Source organism: Bipolaris sorokiniana (genome assembly GCF_000338995.1).
Source record: "Bipolaris sorokiniana ND90Pr unplaced genomic scaffold COCSAscaffold_3, whole genome shotgun sequence".
Taxonomy (NCBI): Eukaryota; Fungi; Ascomycota; class Dothideomycetes; order Pleosporales; family Pleosporaceae; genus Bipolaris; species Bipolaris sorokiniana.
The window spans coordinates 2,202,697-2,218,399 of record NW_006911897.1 but is presented as its reverse complement, the minus strand read 5'-3'; the positions used below and the strand labels follow the sequence as shown (position 1 = coordinate 2,218,399).

General features: G+C 51.7%; 8 protein-coding genes across 8 annotated transcripts; 4 read left to right on the top strand and 4 right to left on the bottom strand.

Annotated features, from left to right (window-relative positions):
- Positions 1–138: 138 nt before the first annotated feature.
- On the bottom strand, positions 139–1,222 carry COCSADRAFT_292464 (uncharacterized protein). The gene is made up of 3 exons (XM_007699111.1): positions 1,038–1,222; positions 611–982; positions 139–547 (listed from the first exon to the last, which is right to left on the bottom strand). Exons 1-3 carry the CDS (start codon positions 1,065–1,067, stop codon positions 422–424), a joined length of 528 nt encoding a protein of 175 aa, XP_007697301.1. The 5' UTR covers positions 1,068–1,222; the 3' UTR covers positions 139–421.
- A 498-nt stretch (positions 1,223–1,720) lies between these two features.
- Positions 1,721–4,355, bottom strand: COCSADRAFT_82794 (uncharacterized protein; the record flags this gene model as incomplete). The annotated part of the gene is made up of 4 exons (XM_007699110.1): positions 1,721–1,980; positions 2,033–3,877; positions 3,936–4,211; positions 4,286–4,355. 4 exons carry the CDS (start codon positions 4,353–4,355, stop codon positions 1,721–1,723), a joined length of 2,451 nt encoding a protein of 816 aa, XP_007697300.1.
- A 1,247-nt stretch (positions 4,356–5,602) lies between these two features.
- On the top strand, positions 5,603–6,863 carry COCSADRAFT_34507 (uncharacterized protein). Its single transcript, XM_007698441.1, has 3 exons — positions 5,603–5,851; positions 5,911–5,993; positions 6,096–6,863. Exons 1-3 carry the CDS (start codon positions 5,833–5,835, stop codon positions 6,426–6,428), a joined length of 435 nt encoding a protein of 144 aa, XP_007696631.1. The 5' UTR covers positions 5,603–5,832; the 3' UTR covers positions 6,429–6,863.
- A 331-nt stretch (positions 6,864–7,194) lies between these two features.
- Positions 7,195–8,019, top strand: COCSADRAFT_158075 (uncharacterized protein; the record flags this gene model as incomplete). Its single annotated transcript, XM_007699109.1, has 1 exon — positions 7,195–8,019. One exon carries the CDS (start codon positions 7,195–7,197, stop codon positions 8,017–8,019), a length of 825 nt encoding a protein of 274 aa, XP_007697299.1.
- A 109-nt stretch (positions 8,020–8,128) lies between these two features.
- On the bottom strand, positions 8,129–9,908 carry COCSADRAFT_111755 (uncharacterized protein). The gene is made up of 4 exons (XM_007699108.1): positions 9,496–9,908; positions 9,358–9,445; positions 8,927–9,310; positions 8,129–8,876 (listed from the first exon to the last, which is right to left on the bottom strand). The coding sequence occupies exons 1-4, from the start codon at positions 9,736–9,738 to the stop codon at positions 8,437–8,439; spliced, it is 1,155 nt and encodes a 384-aa protein (XP_007697298.1). The 5' UTR covers positions 9,739–9,908; the 3' UTR covers positions 8,129–8,436.
- A 427-nt stretch (positions 9,909–10,335) lies between these two features.
- COCSADRAFT_81621 (uncharacterized protein) lies at positions 10,336–11,011 on the top strand (the record flags this gene model as incomplete). Its single annotated transcript, XM_007699107.1, has 2 exons — positions 10,336–10,647; positions 10,697–11,011. The coding sequence occupies 2 exons, from the start codon at positions 10,336–10,338 to the stop codon at positions 11,009–11,011; spliced, it is 627 nt and encodes a 208-aa protein (XP_007697297.1).
- Positions 11,012–12,451: 1,440 nt separating this feature from the next.
- Positions 12,452–13,042, bottom strand: COCSADRAFT_24055 (uncharacterized protein; the record flags this gene model as incomplete). The annotated part of the gene is made up of 1 exon (XM_007698261.1): positions 12,452–13,042. One exon carries the CDS (start codon positions 13,040–13,042, stop codon positions 12,452–12,454), a length of 591 nt encoding a protein of 196 aa, XP_007696451.1.
- COCSADRAFT_34503 (uncharacterized protein) lies at positions 13,029–15,666 on the top strand. Its single transcript, XM_007698440.1, has 9 exons — positions 13,029–13,435; positions 13,636–13,708; positions 13,763–13,783; positions 13,835–14,179; positions 14,235–14,432; positions 14,481–14,565; positions 14,619–15,275; positions 15,325–15,393; positions 15,447–15,666. Exons 1-9 carry the CDS (start codon positions 13,389–13,391, stop codon positions 15,479–15,481), a joined length of 1,530 nt encoding a protein of 509 aa, XP_007696630.1. The 5' UTR covers positions 13,029–13,388; the 3' UTR covers positions 15,482–15,666.
- The last annotated feature ends 37 nt before the right edge of the window (positions 15,667–15,703 follow it).

Below are 15,703 nucleotides of genomic sequence, written 5' to 3'. Positions count from 1 at the left end.
TAATGATACCCCAGACATGCACTCCGCATCTACCGATCGCACTACGGGATCCCCAGATTTCTAGATTTGGACTACCTCGTTGGTTGCATGATGCCGTCATGTCGGCTTAAGGGGGCTGCGCATAAGAAAGTTTACACACTTCGCGTTGTTGTTCTACCGAGGTCGCATCAAATAGGTCCGATAATCAATGTTCATTGGTGCCACAAAACCTTAAGGTGTACCTGGATCGGGGGCCTCGGCGGTCGTAGCTAGAGCGGTGAACATGTAATAGTGAGAGTGGATTTAGGATGTGGAGACAGGACTGGGCGCAAAGACGGAATGTGGAGAGCTGAGCCGGGAAAGCCGGGAATTGAAGAAGAAAAAATATTTTTACGAGGAAACCAACAATAACTAGTTTCGGAGTTGATCTGATTAATCTCCATTACGCAGCAAGGCCCTGTCTGAACTTCAGGTATTCCTTTCGGTACTGGTTCTCATCCGTCTCTTTGTCCCTGTTAAGCGGCGTCCACTTGGGCTCATCCTTGAACAATCGCATAGCTTTGGTGTACTGTAATGCAAGATTAGTACTGCAGTTTTCTTTGATTCCAAAGGCGCTATATTCTTAACTTACGTTATTCTCATCAGTGGTGAAGCGATGATAGATGCCGCTCGGCAAGATGATCAAATCACCCTTCTCAAGCCAAATCCTGACCCAATCGTCGCCCTCACTTCGGACATCAAAGTAACCCGCACCATCAAGAATGTAGCGAATCTCCTCGTCCTCGTGCAAATGCTCACTGAAGAAAGTCTTCACTTTTTCCTCGTAAATGTCGCCCATCTTCTCGGGACTGATGGTAACCTCATCCCGGTTCTTGTAGTTGCGAGATGTAGCAATCTCGTCAACGCCAGAGACTTCGGGGACGTGGTGGTAGACGACGCCTAGTTTCTCCAGATAGTCTGGATCTACTGAGCGACCAGAGTCATGAGGTAGGCGTTGGTCGCCCTGACGAAGTAAGTCATGTGTTTAGGTCGTGGAGGACCGAACAGTACGAACTTACTTCAAGATTGTCGAACCAGTATGCCTTCATTTTGCAGTCAATGGTAGTACAGAAGATTATAATTATTCCGAAGCGCGCAGTGTGTAGTAGCGTGTAGCTTTAGTTAGCTTTGATGTTGTTGGACTCGCCGACAAACAGCGAGGAATAATTTGAGATGCCCAATTGCACGTGGCGAATGGCGTCATTCCGATTACCCAGCGACAATCGGCTAGCCAACCCAACGTTGTGCAATATCGACTCTTCACTACACAGCGCTCTTCCTGCAAATTACCCTTCGTCAATGTCGTTTCATGCGGACTACAATACAACCTGTTGCCAGGAGATGCCATTACAGCACCGGGTTATTGTCCTGCCATATAATACAAAGTATAAAAGGATAACGTGAATGCGCCGACGCATACCCGTCCCATCACTTGCCCGAGTAGGCAATCCGAGCCCTCTTGTGAGGTGAGCACGAGAAACATCGGCTGAGATGCACGCGCATCGAAACGAAAAACAATTACCATGACCCCATACATTTCCCATCATTCATGCTGTCTACATCGATTCCAGTCCGTTGCATGATGATGCTACAGGGGATGGAAACCCCGGGGTATGTCCAACTAAAAATGCCAATAGTTCACGCGAAATGATGGAGGTTCAGCTATGCGAGGTGAAGTCACAGTTACTGGGTCCACAAGAGGCTATCTTGCAAAGACCTTTACTATGCCATCACCACCTGCCGAGACAACGAGACGGCCGTCCTGACTCCAGACGACACTGCACACGCCTTCGCCGCGCATGATACGATGTGCGGTAATTTCTTGGGTACAAATACGCTTGTCGAGTGACCAAAAGCGGATAGAAGCGTCGTGGCCAGCAGAAACAGCTTCGCGGCCATCTTTGCTGAGAGAAAGAGAAGAGATGGCAGCGGGGTGCGCGAGCATGCTGTATGTACACTGGCCTATAACCGACATTAGAGAAAGTATCTTAGTAAACCATTGGGGGGAACATACCAGAGTTGGCATCGAAGAATCTGATGAGATGATCTTCGTGCCCGCTTATAATGACGCCTTCAAGGCCGCCGCTACTGTTTGATCCGGTTGGACCATGTATCCCTTCTTCCTCAGAACCGCCGCGGCCCCCCTCTTGTGATGGACCTTCGAGGTATTGGGAGCTCGTCACGACAGAGGTAATACCAGTCGCTGGTGTACCATCGTAGGACTCGTTACTGGCCATACCGATCAACTCTTCGCCTGTTCTTGTGTCGTATACTAATATCGATGCATCAGTAAAAGAAACAACGAAATTCTCGCCAGTGGGGGAGAGCGGGCTGATGCATGTAGGTGAGGGGTGCGTGTCGCGCTCAATAGTGTGAATGAGCATGTAATGGAATGGTGTGCTGGTAGCAATGCTCGGCTGTGGCGATGATGGGTGGTTCGATCCAGAAGTAACCGAGTGCCTTCGACTACCACCAACACCGCGGCGTGACCCAGTTTGAGGCGACACCAACTGGGGCGGCGCACTAACTGCCCAAATCTTGATGGTTCCGTCTGCAGAGCCAGAAGCCAGTATCACTCGGTCTGCGCCGCCGTATTTGCTGCTGTCGGCTCCGAAGACATTTCCGCAAGTGGTGGGGAGAACACACATTGTCCAAACAGCATCGGTGTGACCTTCCAGGGTGGCTTTTGGATCGACGCGGCCTCGCTCCCACACGCGAACTGTCGCATCTTGGCCACCCGAGAATATCCAGCCGTCACCCGATACCCTGCCACCAGTTGCAAAATGGGCAGAGGCGGGGCAAGCAGCTAGGGATGTTACAGCACCCTCATGGCCTCTGTGCGACCAGAAAGGTTGAATGTCCAAATCATTGTTCATGGTGTGCTGACTCGCATAACTTGCAGGTATCATCCATCTCTTGATCATACCATCGTCTCCCGCTGTGCAAATTTCTGGTTCGCTAGGACTGCCGCCTCCGGTGAAGATGACGGACCGTACGACATCCAGATGACCACGGAGGGCGAATCGGACCTTGAAACTTTGCGGATCCGCTTTTGAGGCCGCTTGTGCAGCGACTTGTTGAGCCTTGTGGTCACTGCTCAGTCGTCTAGTGTGATCTTTACTTGTTCTCTTGGCTGGCCGGGGCGGAGATTTTGCAGGAATGCTGTTTGCGGATGGGAACTCCTCGACGTCTGGTCTCCTCGGTGGCCCTTCCTGGGCTACATCGGACGCAGGGTCAAAAATCCACTCGTCGGACTCTTTTTCCTGGGCTGGCACCTGATTTGCTCCTGCAGCATCTTCCTCTTGACCTGCTATTTGCCGGCCTGCGTTGTCAAAAGCATGCGTCACCTTCTCGACTTGCTCGTCAGGCACGGAAGAATAGTGTTGCTGGTTTAGGGGTTGACGTTGCTGTCCAGAAAGGTCCTGGGTCAAACTTGGGTTCTGAGCGAGTGGCTGTTGCTGGGAAGGCTCTCGAGCCATCTGCGGGGCATGGTGGATCTGGTGGTGGGGGGGCAGATTCTGTAGTTCAGAAGTGACGGGAATGTTAGGGGGCTGGTAGTTGGGCAGGGGTCCGGGCATGGTGGGAAGGTGCGACTGCAGCCTCTGGCGATGTTGTTGCAGGTAGATATCTTCCATAGAGGCGTCTCCATGGCCCATGAATCCAGTGCCGTTTGCGAGGGCTTGCATGCCCTGTTGTTGGGGCTGGGGTTGAGGCGGGGGAGTAAGGAGATATGTAATCTCTTCAACACATTTTGTGAGATAGAGCTTCGACTTTTCCCGCAGACCGTCGCGATCGGCCTCGGAGCGGTCGAGGAACTCGGAATCGACGTCGAGGAAGGAGTTGTGCTTGGTGTTCTGGGCTGTGTTGACATGTCAGTATACCAGGGGCCCGCCATGACATGTTTATTGTGTACGCACGTTTAGTCAGGCCGGCGCCAGTCTTCTTACCCTTGGGGTCGTTCTTGTCGTCGGCAGCATCGCCGCCTGCAGCGTTGGCCTTGTTTTTCCTCTCGTTGGTGAGGGCCTGCTCGAGCATGCGGATGTGCTTGTTGAGTTGGTCGTTGAGCTTCTTCGCACTACGGACCTCGCCCTCCTGCTTTGCAATCTTGGCCTTCATTTCTGCGCGCTCAATGTCCCATGCATTGCGGGCACGCTCGTGGTTGTGCCATTCGAGCTGGAGAAATCGCATAACACCTGGCCGTTGGGTTAGCCCACTACTGTCCCGCCGGCGGAGCGCTACCAGTCGAGCATAAAAGAAGACAGCATACCCTGCAGAGTGTATTCGGTGCCGGCGGGCGCATTCCCGTCAGCGCCTCCATTGGCACCGCTGCCGTTCATGGCCGAGGGCGACTGCCAGGCCATGAGATGGGTACGGAAATCCTGTGGCGGCGCACTGAGCAGTCTGTGAGGGTCAGAGCTGGTGTTGGCATGCGGCGTCGGGGGTCGGCAACTGCGCGGTCGACGTGTCGCTAACAGAGAATCTCTCCCACCTCAGGGCGCAAGTGGGGGGTAGGGAGACGGAGGGGGCGTGAGGACGGAGCTGAAGTCGGGGAGGGCAGTGAATATGGCGTGGATGCGCTCAAGCTGCTGGCTTCGAGAGCTGCAGCAACATGCACATGGCGATTCCGTTGCACAGGGGAGGGTGCCATGCAGTGGTAAGGTAGCGCCGGGGCGGGACCCTGGCGCACGGGCCCTATCACCAACGCTGCGAACAGATGGAGCGTCTTCACAGTGCTGTCAACATGCATAATGCTCCCATTGCACACGTCTAGCTTGGGCATGTTGCCTATCCACCCAGCAGCGTCATGCTAGCTACTCCAAATCTTCTTTTCACCATTTTACTCGACCTGCCTCCGTCAACGCTCTGTATATCAGCCATGAGCTGCCTATGCAAACCCACGCCTGTCCCAAACCGGCACCTGGATGTACTGGCTAACATGTCCATGGCACAATCCCAGCCAGCTTGATTCACTCGTGAGTCTCTTTTCTCATTCTTCCTGTCCCTCTTCCCATCTCTTTTCTTACTTATGTCGTCTCCTGTCCAAGTTTCACTAATTTTCCTTTCTCATCTGTGCATTTTGTACACATGTTACGTCACTCGACACAACATACACTGTACCCCCTCAATTACCGGCCCTCGAATCTGACCACATAACTGACCTATCACCCAGCTATGCGTTGATACAAGATGACCTGAATCTTCCAGTAAGCTTGCGCGGCGCCCAGCCCAGAACAGGAAGACACTTTGGGCTCAAGCCTTGAGTGCGAGCAGTATCCAGCACTTGCATATCCAAGACTTGCATGTTGCATACTGCTCGCTAGGCCATCAGCTTCTGTCTTGTTTCTACATTAATTGAATGGTCATTGCTTGGTTCTGTTTCCATGCTCTCTGTTCGCAGCTAGCATTGTGCTGGGTATTGCACGACGAGCTGGCCCAGCGCATGCACACCAGCCACCAGCCACCCACCCCCAACCACAGCTAATGGGCATTATGTCACACGCAAATCACCGAAAGAGACAAGGCAGCATCCATCTTACTGTGGCACAGGCGACTATTTCATGCGCAGTCCTGTGATCAGATACCAGGGCTTGACTTTCGCTCATGCCAAGTGGAGCCTTCCCGATTGGTACAAAGGCGGTCGACGCTACGACCTTGTCACAACATTGGAACCTTCCCAGGCAAGACTTTACCACATTCACCCCACCCCCCGCCAACCACCACGACATCGAATCCACCTCCAGACTCCGCCAACCGGGTCGCGCACATTCGCACATACTATTGATCCCAACATAGCCCTAAGATAAATCTCCAGACATGGCTGGCGGTGGTAAAGGTACGCGCTGACTTGCCGCGCGCCCTGCAACATCGCAATGGGCTGACAAAGATGCATAGGAAAGACAGGAGGCAAGACTGGTGGAAAGGGCGATTCCCAAGTCAAGACCCCAAAATCGCACTCCGCCAAAGCCGGTCTTCAAGTGAGTTGATGCCTTATACGCGTCATCACCCGACGACACCCCGCCCATACTTTGACAGCTTGCGCACAGGGACGACGCGCTAACATTACTCCTCCTCTATAGTTCCCTTGCGGTCGCATAAAGCGTCACCTCCGAAATCTCACGCGCCAGAAGACGCGCATCGGTGCCAAAGCCAGCATCTATCTGACTGCCGTTCTTGAATACCTGACTGCTGAGGTTCTCGAGCTTGCAGGCAACGCTGCCAAGGATCTCAAAGTCAAGCGCATCACGCCACGCCATCTCCAGCTCGCTATCCGAGGTGATGAAGAACTCGATACGCTTATCCGTGCCACCATTGCCTTTGGAGGTGTTCTGCCGCATATCAACCGTGCCCTATTGCTCAAGGTAGAGCAGAAGAAGAAGAGCGGAGGTGCTGCCAAGGTCGGCGAGGCGTAGAGGGCTAATTGTTCCGGAAGCGTGCAGGCAAAAGTTGTCAAATGGGCGGCTAAGCGAATCGATTTTCGAGCTTGCAGAGCATGCGACACACCCTCGAATCACAAGAGCCCCAAATCACTTCCAGTTTTGCTTAGCTTCTATGAGCTATTTTACTCCGAAAGCCGCACTTCTTTTGCTGAGATTTCGAAATGTCAGGATAAGGGTGTGAACTGTCTTTGGTTAGGCGTGCGCAGGAACGGTGTTGATGGTCATGTCCTTTTTTTTCTTTATCATTTCGTGGTATGTAGTAACATGTTCGAGTCAATGTCACAGAATAGCAGGGAGAGTCGGTTTGGTTTGCCTCTACAATCATGAAAGCTCCGTCTTCCTAACGGAAAGCGATCAAACCACAGAGACTTCAATCACACAAGCGTGCAAGCGAATGCCATGCTGCCCAAGCAAACAAACGATAACACGCTATCAAAGCTTGTAGTTCCGGGTCGTGGCAGCAATCACGAGTCCAGTCGAATTCCGAGATTGGGTAGCACGAATATGTATCATTCCGATATTTCGTTTCCCAAGTCAAACGGCAGTGCATGATTCCGAGCCGGAAGAAAAGGATATTAAGCGTAGTAGTCCACGACAAATTCGTGAACATCCCATGTTCTTTCCTCTGCATTTCTTCTGTTCTCTCTGTATGGAGGATTGAATTAGCTTTTCCAAACGAGCGCTTTTACCTCCCTCACCCGTCTTAATAGACTCTGGATAGCAACCCAAAAAAAACACAATGTTCGATCACTTATTCGATGCCGATGCCTTCCACCGTCACCCCATCCCACCAGCCTTCTCACGCACCAGTTACATCGTGTCAGGTACATCTCGCGTACAACTCCCCTCGTACATTAGAGACCACCGACACGCCCACCCAATGACACCTCACCACAACCACAAGCATCACCCGCATCCGGCCCGCCGCTACTCAATCTACGCAGACCCCTCGCCCACCTCCTCAGACTTCGATCAAACAGAAGACACTTACCTGCAATCCGAATCCGACTCCAGTCTCACCCACGTAAAGTACTCACCCCCTAGAAACCAAAACAACAGTAACAACAACGCCAATAGCATCAACAATGTCATTCCCCCTCTCCACCGCACATCCTTCAAACTACCCCATAACACATTCGCTAACCTCCCATCCACCCACACTTCCTCCTCCATCCTTATCTTACCTCCTACACTAACACCGCTGCACATCCGCATCGACACCCCATCGTCTACACACCAGCTGCGCGCCACGGTGGCAGGCGATATGCGCTTCCGAGATGTAGTAAGTCAGTTGGTGCAGCAAGGGCAGTATGCAGACGTAAGGGCAAGTGTAAGGTTGAGGGGGGAGTGGCAGGAGCCTGGGTCTAATGTGAGGATTAGTGAGGTGGTACGGCAGTATGCGACGAATGAGCGGGGGGAGGTGGAGGTCAGGATTGAGGTTGGGCGTGGAGGAGAGGGAGGAGGAGGACGAGAGGGAAGAAGGGGTGGTGGGTATGTTGGGGGGACACGGGGGTTTAGGGCTTGGGAGAGGGAGACAGGGCAGGCGTGGGAGATTAGGGATTGAGCCGTTTTTTTCTTTTTGTTTTCTTTTCGGTGACGACATAGGCGATATAGAAATGGGCAATTGAATCAAGTTTTCCGTCTAAAGTTTAAACATTCTTGATATGATAAAAGTTCCTAATACATCAATCGATTCGCTCCTCTTTTTACTCCTCTGTCTTGGACGTCATGGCTCGCTGCCTTTGCCCGGAACGCCAAGCCTGATCTAATTTGTTAAATGGTGTAGGTAACATGCCCAAAGGCACAAGAGGTACATGAAAATACCCAAAGAAATCAAAACTCCCTTCTCAGTCAAGTGCCGAGTTAGGAGTAAAAGGAAGCCATGCTCTGCATCCGAAACCACGCAAAATGCCACAAATAAAGGACCCAGAGTCATTTTCCTTCATGTCTGATAGTATTCGTCGTGCTCCTTCAACGGCTTCTATGACTTCAGGCTGTCCTGCATGCTCCTGCTGCTGGCGCTGAGTGGGATGTTGCTAGTGGGGAGGACCGTCTTGGGCTGGCTGTTCTGTCGGATCTTGGCGAGCGCGTAAACCAGACCACTGACGAAACCGATAAAAATAGCAGAAACACTGCCAAAGGTGACGGGCGCATCGAAGAAGATGAGACCGCTGAGAGCAATGGGGAGCTTGTTCAGAGCGCCAACCATAGAGTATGTGGTAGACGAGGTGACACGGACAGCCCAGGCGGAAGTGTATGAGATGAAGACTGTGGAGAGACCGGACACGACCATGACGGTGATGACGGTGTTGCGCTGGTCAGGGGGAAAGTTCTTCTGGATGTTCGCGGAGGACCAGTCTTCGACGAGGATCGAGGCAACCAACAGGATCGGGATGGTGAGGAGGTTGTTGTAGTACATGGCTGTTTAGAGTTAGCATACCGCTCATGGTAGTGAACCAGAATAAACTCACTGTCAAAGTCCTTGAAATTGGTGAGCTTGATGCGCTTGCGCATGCCCAAAACATAAGTAGCTGTGCACAAGCAGTTGAACATCATCCAGAGGTAGCCAGCGTGCAGAGTGGACATGGCGTCTGTGGATGCGCTTGTAGATTGTCCCATACTCGACAAAGCGTGCTGAATGTCTGCCCAGGCCGCGATGACGGAGCTGAAGACCATCAATCCGAAAGAAAAGAGCGCCATTGGCGTGACAGCACCACCGAACCAGAGAACCTCTCCGTATGCAATCAAGATGATGGTAAGGTTCTTGAAAATGGTGTAGACGGGAATCGAGAGGAACTTGAGGGCCCAGGTGCTCGTATAGATCATACCGATGAGGAGAAGAGAGATGGGAAACCCTGCTGCTGTTAGACCAAGTTTGAGCTGCGAAATATGATAGACGTACATTTCTTTGCTTCATCACTGTTGAAGTCGCGGTATGTGATGATACCAGCGCTCTTGCATATCGAAATTGCTGCAACGCAGACAACAGACTGTGGTGTGTTAAAAAGAGTCCGTCTTGTAGGCTATGAAGCCGACATACCTGTATGCAGAGAAGGAAGAAAGGGAGGTTGAAGTCGACGCCAGAGAGGACGTATTTGTTCGTAACGGTCATCAGAATGGAGGAACCACAGTAGGCCAGGATGGCAGCGACTGGGTTCTCTGTTATGGACGTGGGCCCGCCCCGATGTGAATTGGACGCGCGAGGCAGCGGGGAGGGCGCGCGGAACTCCTTGCCCGAGGGCATGTCGACTCTGTAGTCGTCGCTCTTCTTATCGTCGGACATTGTGAGAGAGAAGAAATGTGTTCACAATAATTGAAGGTGGTATGCGGCAACGACAGGAAAGTCCAGCGATAAGGACAGCTACGTGGCGGCGACAGTGCGACCCCAAAAAATGTAGTTGTTGAGGGGAGGGAAGGAAAGAAGCAAAGAGAGAACAGGAGGGTGGAACAAGGAGGGAAAGGTGAGCGTTACTAGAAGGATGCGCAGGGACGCGAATGGGGTGGGTCACAGCGATGCAGTCTCCCCTGGTTTGGAGTCGTTGGCTTGCAGCCGTGGTAATTTCAAATGCCACTAAACCGCCTTTGAACACGAGAAAACCGTATGTACATGTCAGCACCGCAACCTGCACTCGGGCCTGCATCCGGTTCTATTTTTGATCTCGGAAATACACTGTACCATACAGTTGTGATGCAGGATTGTTCTTATGGAAAGTGCATCTAGTGCTGCGTTTTCAGCAAATACTTGCCTCACTGAGGTACTTGAATACATAGACGGATGATCTTCACTGGGGCTCTTTATCGCCACGTGACCTGCCTTATCGCACCGCTACTTTCTTTCCCCTGATTAACCGCTCAACAAGTGACCTGGGCAATTTCCGAAATGGCGTCTCTGGACCCAAAAGTTGCTTCGCTCGTCGACAAGGCTGCACGAGAGGATGATTCGGACGAAGATGCACTCATTGCCTCCCTGGAAGATGACGAGGAGTTAGATGCATTCCGCGAGCAACGACTTCAACAGTTGCATCAAGAGTACGACAAGGCGCGACGACTGAAAGAGAGCGACCATGGGAGATACTCCGAGATTAAAGACGAGAAGGCTTTGATGGACATCACAACAAGCACTAAACTGTGTGTGGTGCACTTTTTCAAGCCCGACTTCAACCGCTGCCGCATCATGGATACTCATCTCGAGGTAAAACCACTCCTTTTTACAATAAGGCTGTTTTGCTGAAACCAAACAGTCACTGGCCCCTTCACACTATGAGGCCCGATTTCTCAAGATCAACGTCGATAACTGTCCTTTTCTTGTTACTCGTCTGGGTATCCAGGTCCTGCCATGTGTCATTGCCTTCATTGACGGTGTGGGAGCTGATCGCATTATTGGATTTGAGGGGCTTGGTCACACTGAGCAAACATTTACGACTCGCGATCTGGAGGCTAGACTTATTCGAGCAAACGTACTTGCAAGAAACAAGGTCAACGAGGAGGATGAGAGGCAAAGGCTGCAGCGAAGCAAAGCAAAGGAGCAGGAAGACGAGGACGAAGATTGGGACTGAGTGGCCACAAGTTTGAGTCACGTGGTCATATGTAGCTGGAAGCTAAAATGATGCGAGGCAGTGTACCCTCTCACATCAGTAGGATCGTGAGTGTTTCATTTGCTGCTCATCATATAAGCAACGAGGGGGTTACAGCAAAAACTTGCCATCAAACTTACGACAAGCACAGCTCCTACATGCTTGCCGTCAAAGAGACCAGCTATTTGATCGCATACAACAGTCACAGTCCAAAATACCAGTCACAGCACAGCAAGATAAACAATCTTCAGTTCTGCTTAGCGCAACAAGTGAGGCATTTCCGATAAACTCGTTTTTGATATAGCACCAAAAATCATCTATATGCACAGCGGGGCGGTTGAGTATCAAGCCTATAACACGGAATACTGTGGCTAACTCTGATTGGTTGTCATCAGACTACATGTACATGCGCTGAATGACTTTCTAGATGGGAGTTAGTCTATGAGTACAAGTAAGGTCGTGCGCCATGAAGCTACGAAACTCTGAAACTGCGGAGTTGACGCGGGAGATCTGTGCATCTACACCTTTCAGCCCCAGGACCACGAGGGCACCGAAGTAAGTAAAGGGGGGCCTTATTGAGTCTCTGATCTGCGTCACGTCAAAACAATCTAAATTTCCCCAATATCAACAGTGGTTAATGCACTGTCTTCGCTCTGCTTCTGCTCCCAAATTGGTTTTGAGGGCCGCCATGGGGACCACAGCTGTGCTAAAGCTCTCTTCGCCGCCAATGACCTGTGAGGGTTACCCAAACGCTGATATGAGAGCCTTGAGTTGCAATGCAGAGGCGGATATACCCATCGAACGTTGTGTACGACTAATCGGGGTCGACCAGATGCCAGTTATAACTACGGAAATATGTAAACGGCATGTATCGTATTCGGTGGATATGATGAATATGGAAATAAGAGCTTTCGTAAATGCCAACGAACGAGCACAATAGTTGGCATAGTAACTCTTGTGGTTATGTATTCGTCATGGAGCTAGGGAGATTAATGAATCCTTTGGTCTAGTAATCGTATGCGTGCTTGTCCTTTCTTTTTCGCCTTGGGTTCAGTGTCCCCGCGTGACTTGTAAGTGGATCGCTTGATGCTTACTTTGCATTGCATATTTGATGCGGAGGATGGCTTGTGACGTTCCAGGTATGAAACCTGGGTGCTAGTTTCTATTGTAGTATTGGTTCCGCTCCCGCGCCGCGGCGGTGGATGAAGAGCTCACCCACCCCCACGCAAAAGTGGGTGTAAGGCTGATGTATTGGGTGCGAAAGGAGTGCGGCCTCAATGGTGCATCATCGCAACAAATGAGGCTAAATACAGGCCGGACGAGAGCGAATCACAGTATTGTCCCGACGGACAAGTGGTTAGCGAAGACACTCGGTACAAGTTCCGCGCGGCGATTCGGCGTGGTAGATGTAATGGCTTCGCGTCAGGGCGGCATTGTCGGGTGGTGCTTGACTGGGAATCGTGCATTACAGCTTGCGGGCCCCACCATGGCAGCTAGCTTACCAATGTAGCCCAGTTGGCCTGGATACGCAAGGAGGGGTCGGAGGAATGTGACGATCTGGATTGCAAGTGGCCAAGAAGGCGAGACGCGCAGACGCACCCTAGTTTGTGTATACTCTAAATCGTATCTGCACTGCAGATGGTGGTGAGTGTGGTAGGGTGCAGTGGTGGACTCGGACAGCTTTGCTCGATAGCGGGGTAGGTCGCCCGCATGATAACGGCGCGACTGGATGCTCAACGCAACGCAACGCAACACTGCGAGCGCTCTCACAAACATGGCCCAACACTTTGATGCTGACCAGCCATGCAAATCTGTCGTGCTCCATCTGGTGACGGATGTCCGAAGCGGTGCAAGGCCACAGTAGTCTTGTCCGCGACAGGACTCGCCGAGTTTGGACCAGCCTCTTCCGCCGGCGCCCGGCTTGGTGGGCTGGCGTGGACCGGAAGTGCGTTGCGAGAGATGCGGCGGCTTAGTGATTGTGCCAAATAGCCCGGATGTTGACTGATGGCCCATGGCCCCTTTTAACCACGTCAGACGGCACTGAGACGCCTAGGTGGGCAAGCCGTGTGTCTGTGTCTGTGTCTGTCAGTGAGGGTACTATCATATCCCCCGGCGTCTAAGCGGCAAATTGGGGCTAAAACGTCACCACCACGAGGGCCTGTAAACCGCTAGAGCACGTCCGATAACCCCACCAGTCGCTGGAGCTTTTCTTTCCACTCATCACGCCCTACCCGTAGCTTCCCTTCTTCCCTCAAGATCCCCCTTCCACCTCTGACTCTCATTGCCCATCACAGCCCTTAATTGAGCTGTGACCTCGCGACCGCGCCTCCCGCAGAGCGATTGCACACCGAACCACACCATGGCCGACACAGTTATCCAGCCTCAACATGAGGAGGTCAATGCCGGGTAGGTAGCTTTACTCATCTTCACAGTTCATGGCCCACTGCTTGCAAGGCGCCTTCCTCAGTCTCGCCTCAATTTCTCCGGCCGCACTTTCCTGCTGAACAATGCTGCTGCTTTCAATGGCGGGGCCGCTCCACACCCGAATCCAATAAGCCATCACCGAGACCTTCTGAACACCACTGCTAATTCACATGCTCTTGCAGAAACATGGAGCTCAAGGACAACACTATCATTGTTGTTCTCGGCGCCTCTGGTGATTTAGCCAAGAAGAAGACTGTACGTATACGCCCATGTCCAATCGGTAGAGACGTCACACTAACATCGCTGCAGTTCCCAGCTCTCTTCGGTCTTGTAGGTTACGCGACCAAACTCGCATTCCGCTTCCGTTGACCATCGATACAGCACCGAAACAACTTCCTCCCCAAGAACATCAGCATCGTCGGATATGCGCGCACCAAGATGGACCACGAGGAATACCTCAAGCGCGTCAAGTCGTACATCAAGACCCCCACAAAGGACTTGGAGAAGCAGTTGGACGAATTCTGCAACTTCTGTACCTATGTCTCGGGTCAATACGACCAGGACGACTCATTCATCCAGCTCGAGAAGCATATGCAAGAGATTGAAAAGGGCCGCAAGGAGACCAACCGCGTCTTCTACATGGCTCTTCCTCCCAGTGTCTTCATCACAGTTTCTCAGCACTTGAAGCGAAATTGCTACCCGAAGAGCGGCATTGCCCGCGTCATTGTAAGCCACATGCATTTCCCAATGCAATTTAATGCCGCTGACTGCAATCGTACAGGTCGAGAAGCCATTCGGCAAGGATCTCCCAAGTTCAAGAGAGTTGCAAAAGGCATTGGCTCCAGACTGGTCTGAAGATGAGCTCTACCGAATTGACCACTACCTGGGTAAGGAGATGGTCAAGAACATTCTCATTCTCCGATTCGGTAACGAGTTCTTTGGCGCAACCTGGAACAGGAACCACATCGATAACGTTCAGGTACGGCAAGCTGAGCATGTTCGGAGATGAAGACACTGACAAGCACAGATTACCTTTAAGGAGCCTTTTGGCACCGAAGGACGAGGAGGTTACTTTGACGAGTTTGGCATCATCCGAGATGTCATGCAGAACCGTGAGTGACGAAAAAAAATCCGAAAAGAAAGAAAGATTTACTAACAATTGCAGACTTGCTGCAAGTACTGACACTCCTTGCTATGGAGCGACCAATTTCCTTCTCAGCAGAAGATATTCGTGACGAAAAGGTGCGTGTCCTCCGTGGCATGGCCTCCATCGAGCCCAAGAATGTCATCATCGGACAATACGGAAAGTCGCTGGATGGTACGAAGCCGGGCTACAAGGAGGATGACACCGTGCCCAAGGACTCGCGATGCCCCACCTTCGCCTCCATGGTCGCTTACATCAAAAACGAGAGGTGGGACGGCGTGCCCTTCATCCTCAAGGCTGGAAAGGCGCTCAACGAGCAAAAGACCGAGGTCCGCATCCAGTTCAAAGACGTTACTTCGGGTATTTTCAAGGACATTCCCCGTAATGAGCTTGTCATCCGAGTGCAGCCCAACGAGAGTGTCTACATTAAGATGAACTCCAAGCTGCCCGGTCTCAGCATGCAGACCGTTGTCACAGAGCTTGATCTTACCTACAGGCGGCGATTTTCCGACCTGAAGATCCCAGAGGCATACGAATCGCTTATTCTCGACGCGCTCAAGGGCGACCACTCCAACTTTGTTCGTGACGATGAGCTCGATGCCAGCTGGAGGATCTTCACTCCTCTGCTGCACTATCTGGATGACAACAAGGAGATCATTCCCATGGAGTACCCATACGGTAGGTTCATAAGGTGGTATGAATCATACAACTGCTAATTACATGTTAGGCTCTCGTGGTCCTGCCGTATTGGATGACTTTACTTCTTCTTACGGATACAAGTTCAGCGACGCAGCAGGTAAGTCATGATCTATATAATGCACTAGAAATAATTTGCTAATGCAGGCCCAGGATACCAATGGCCAATGAATGAGCAGAAGTTGTAGAAGACTGCTGGTGACTATGTTTGAAAGCGGCAACGAATTGCGCCCTCTTGGTGTATTGATCGGCCTTGGCAGTCTTTCCATGCAGAAATACAAGTAGCTGAATAGATAATGAATGCGACGACGTCTTTATGTCGCAAAGCACTATGCCTACATAATGAGTGACTGTTTGTAGCGCGTCTGTTGCTGGGCGTTCTAGTTTGAATTTAGACTTCCGAAAAGCGG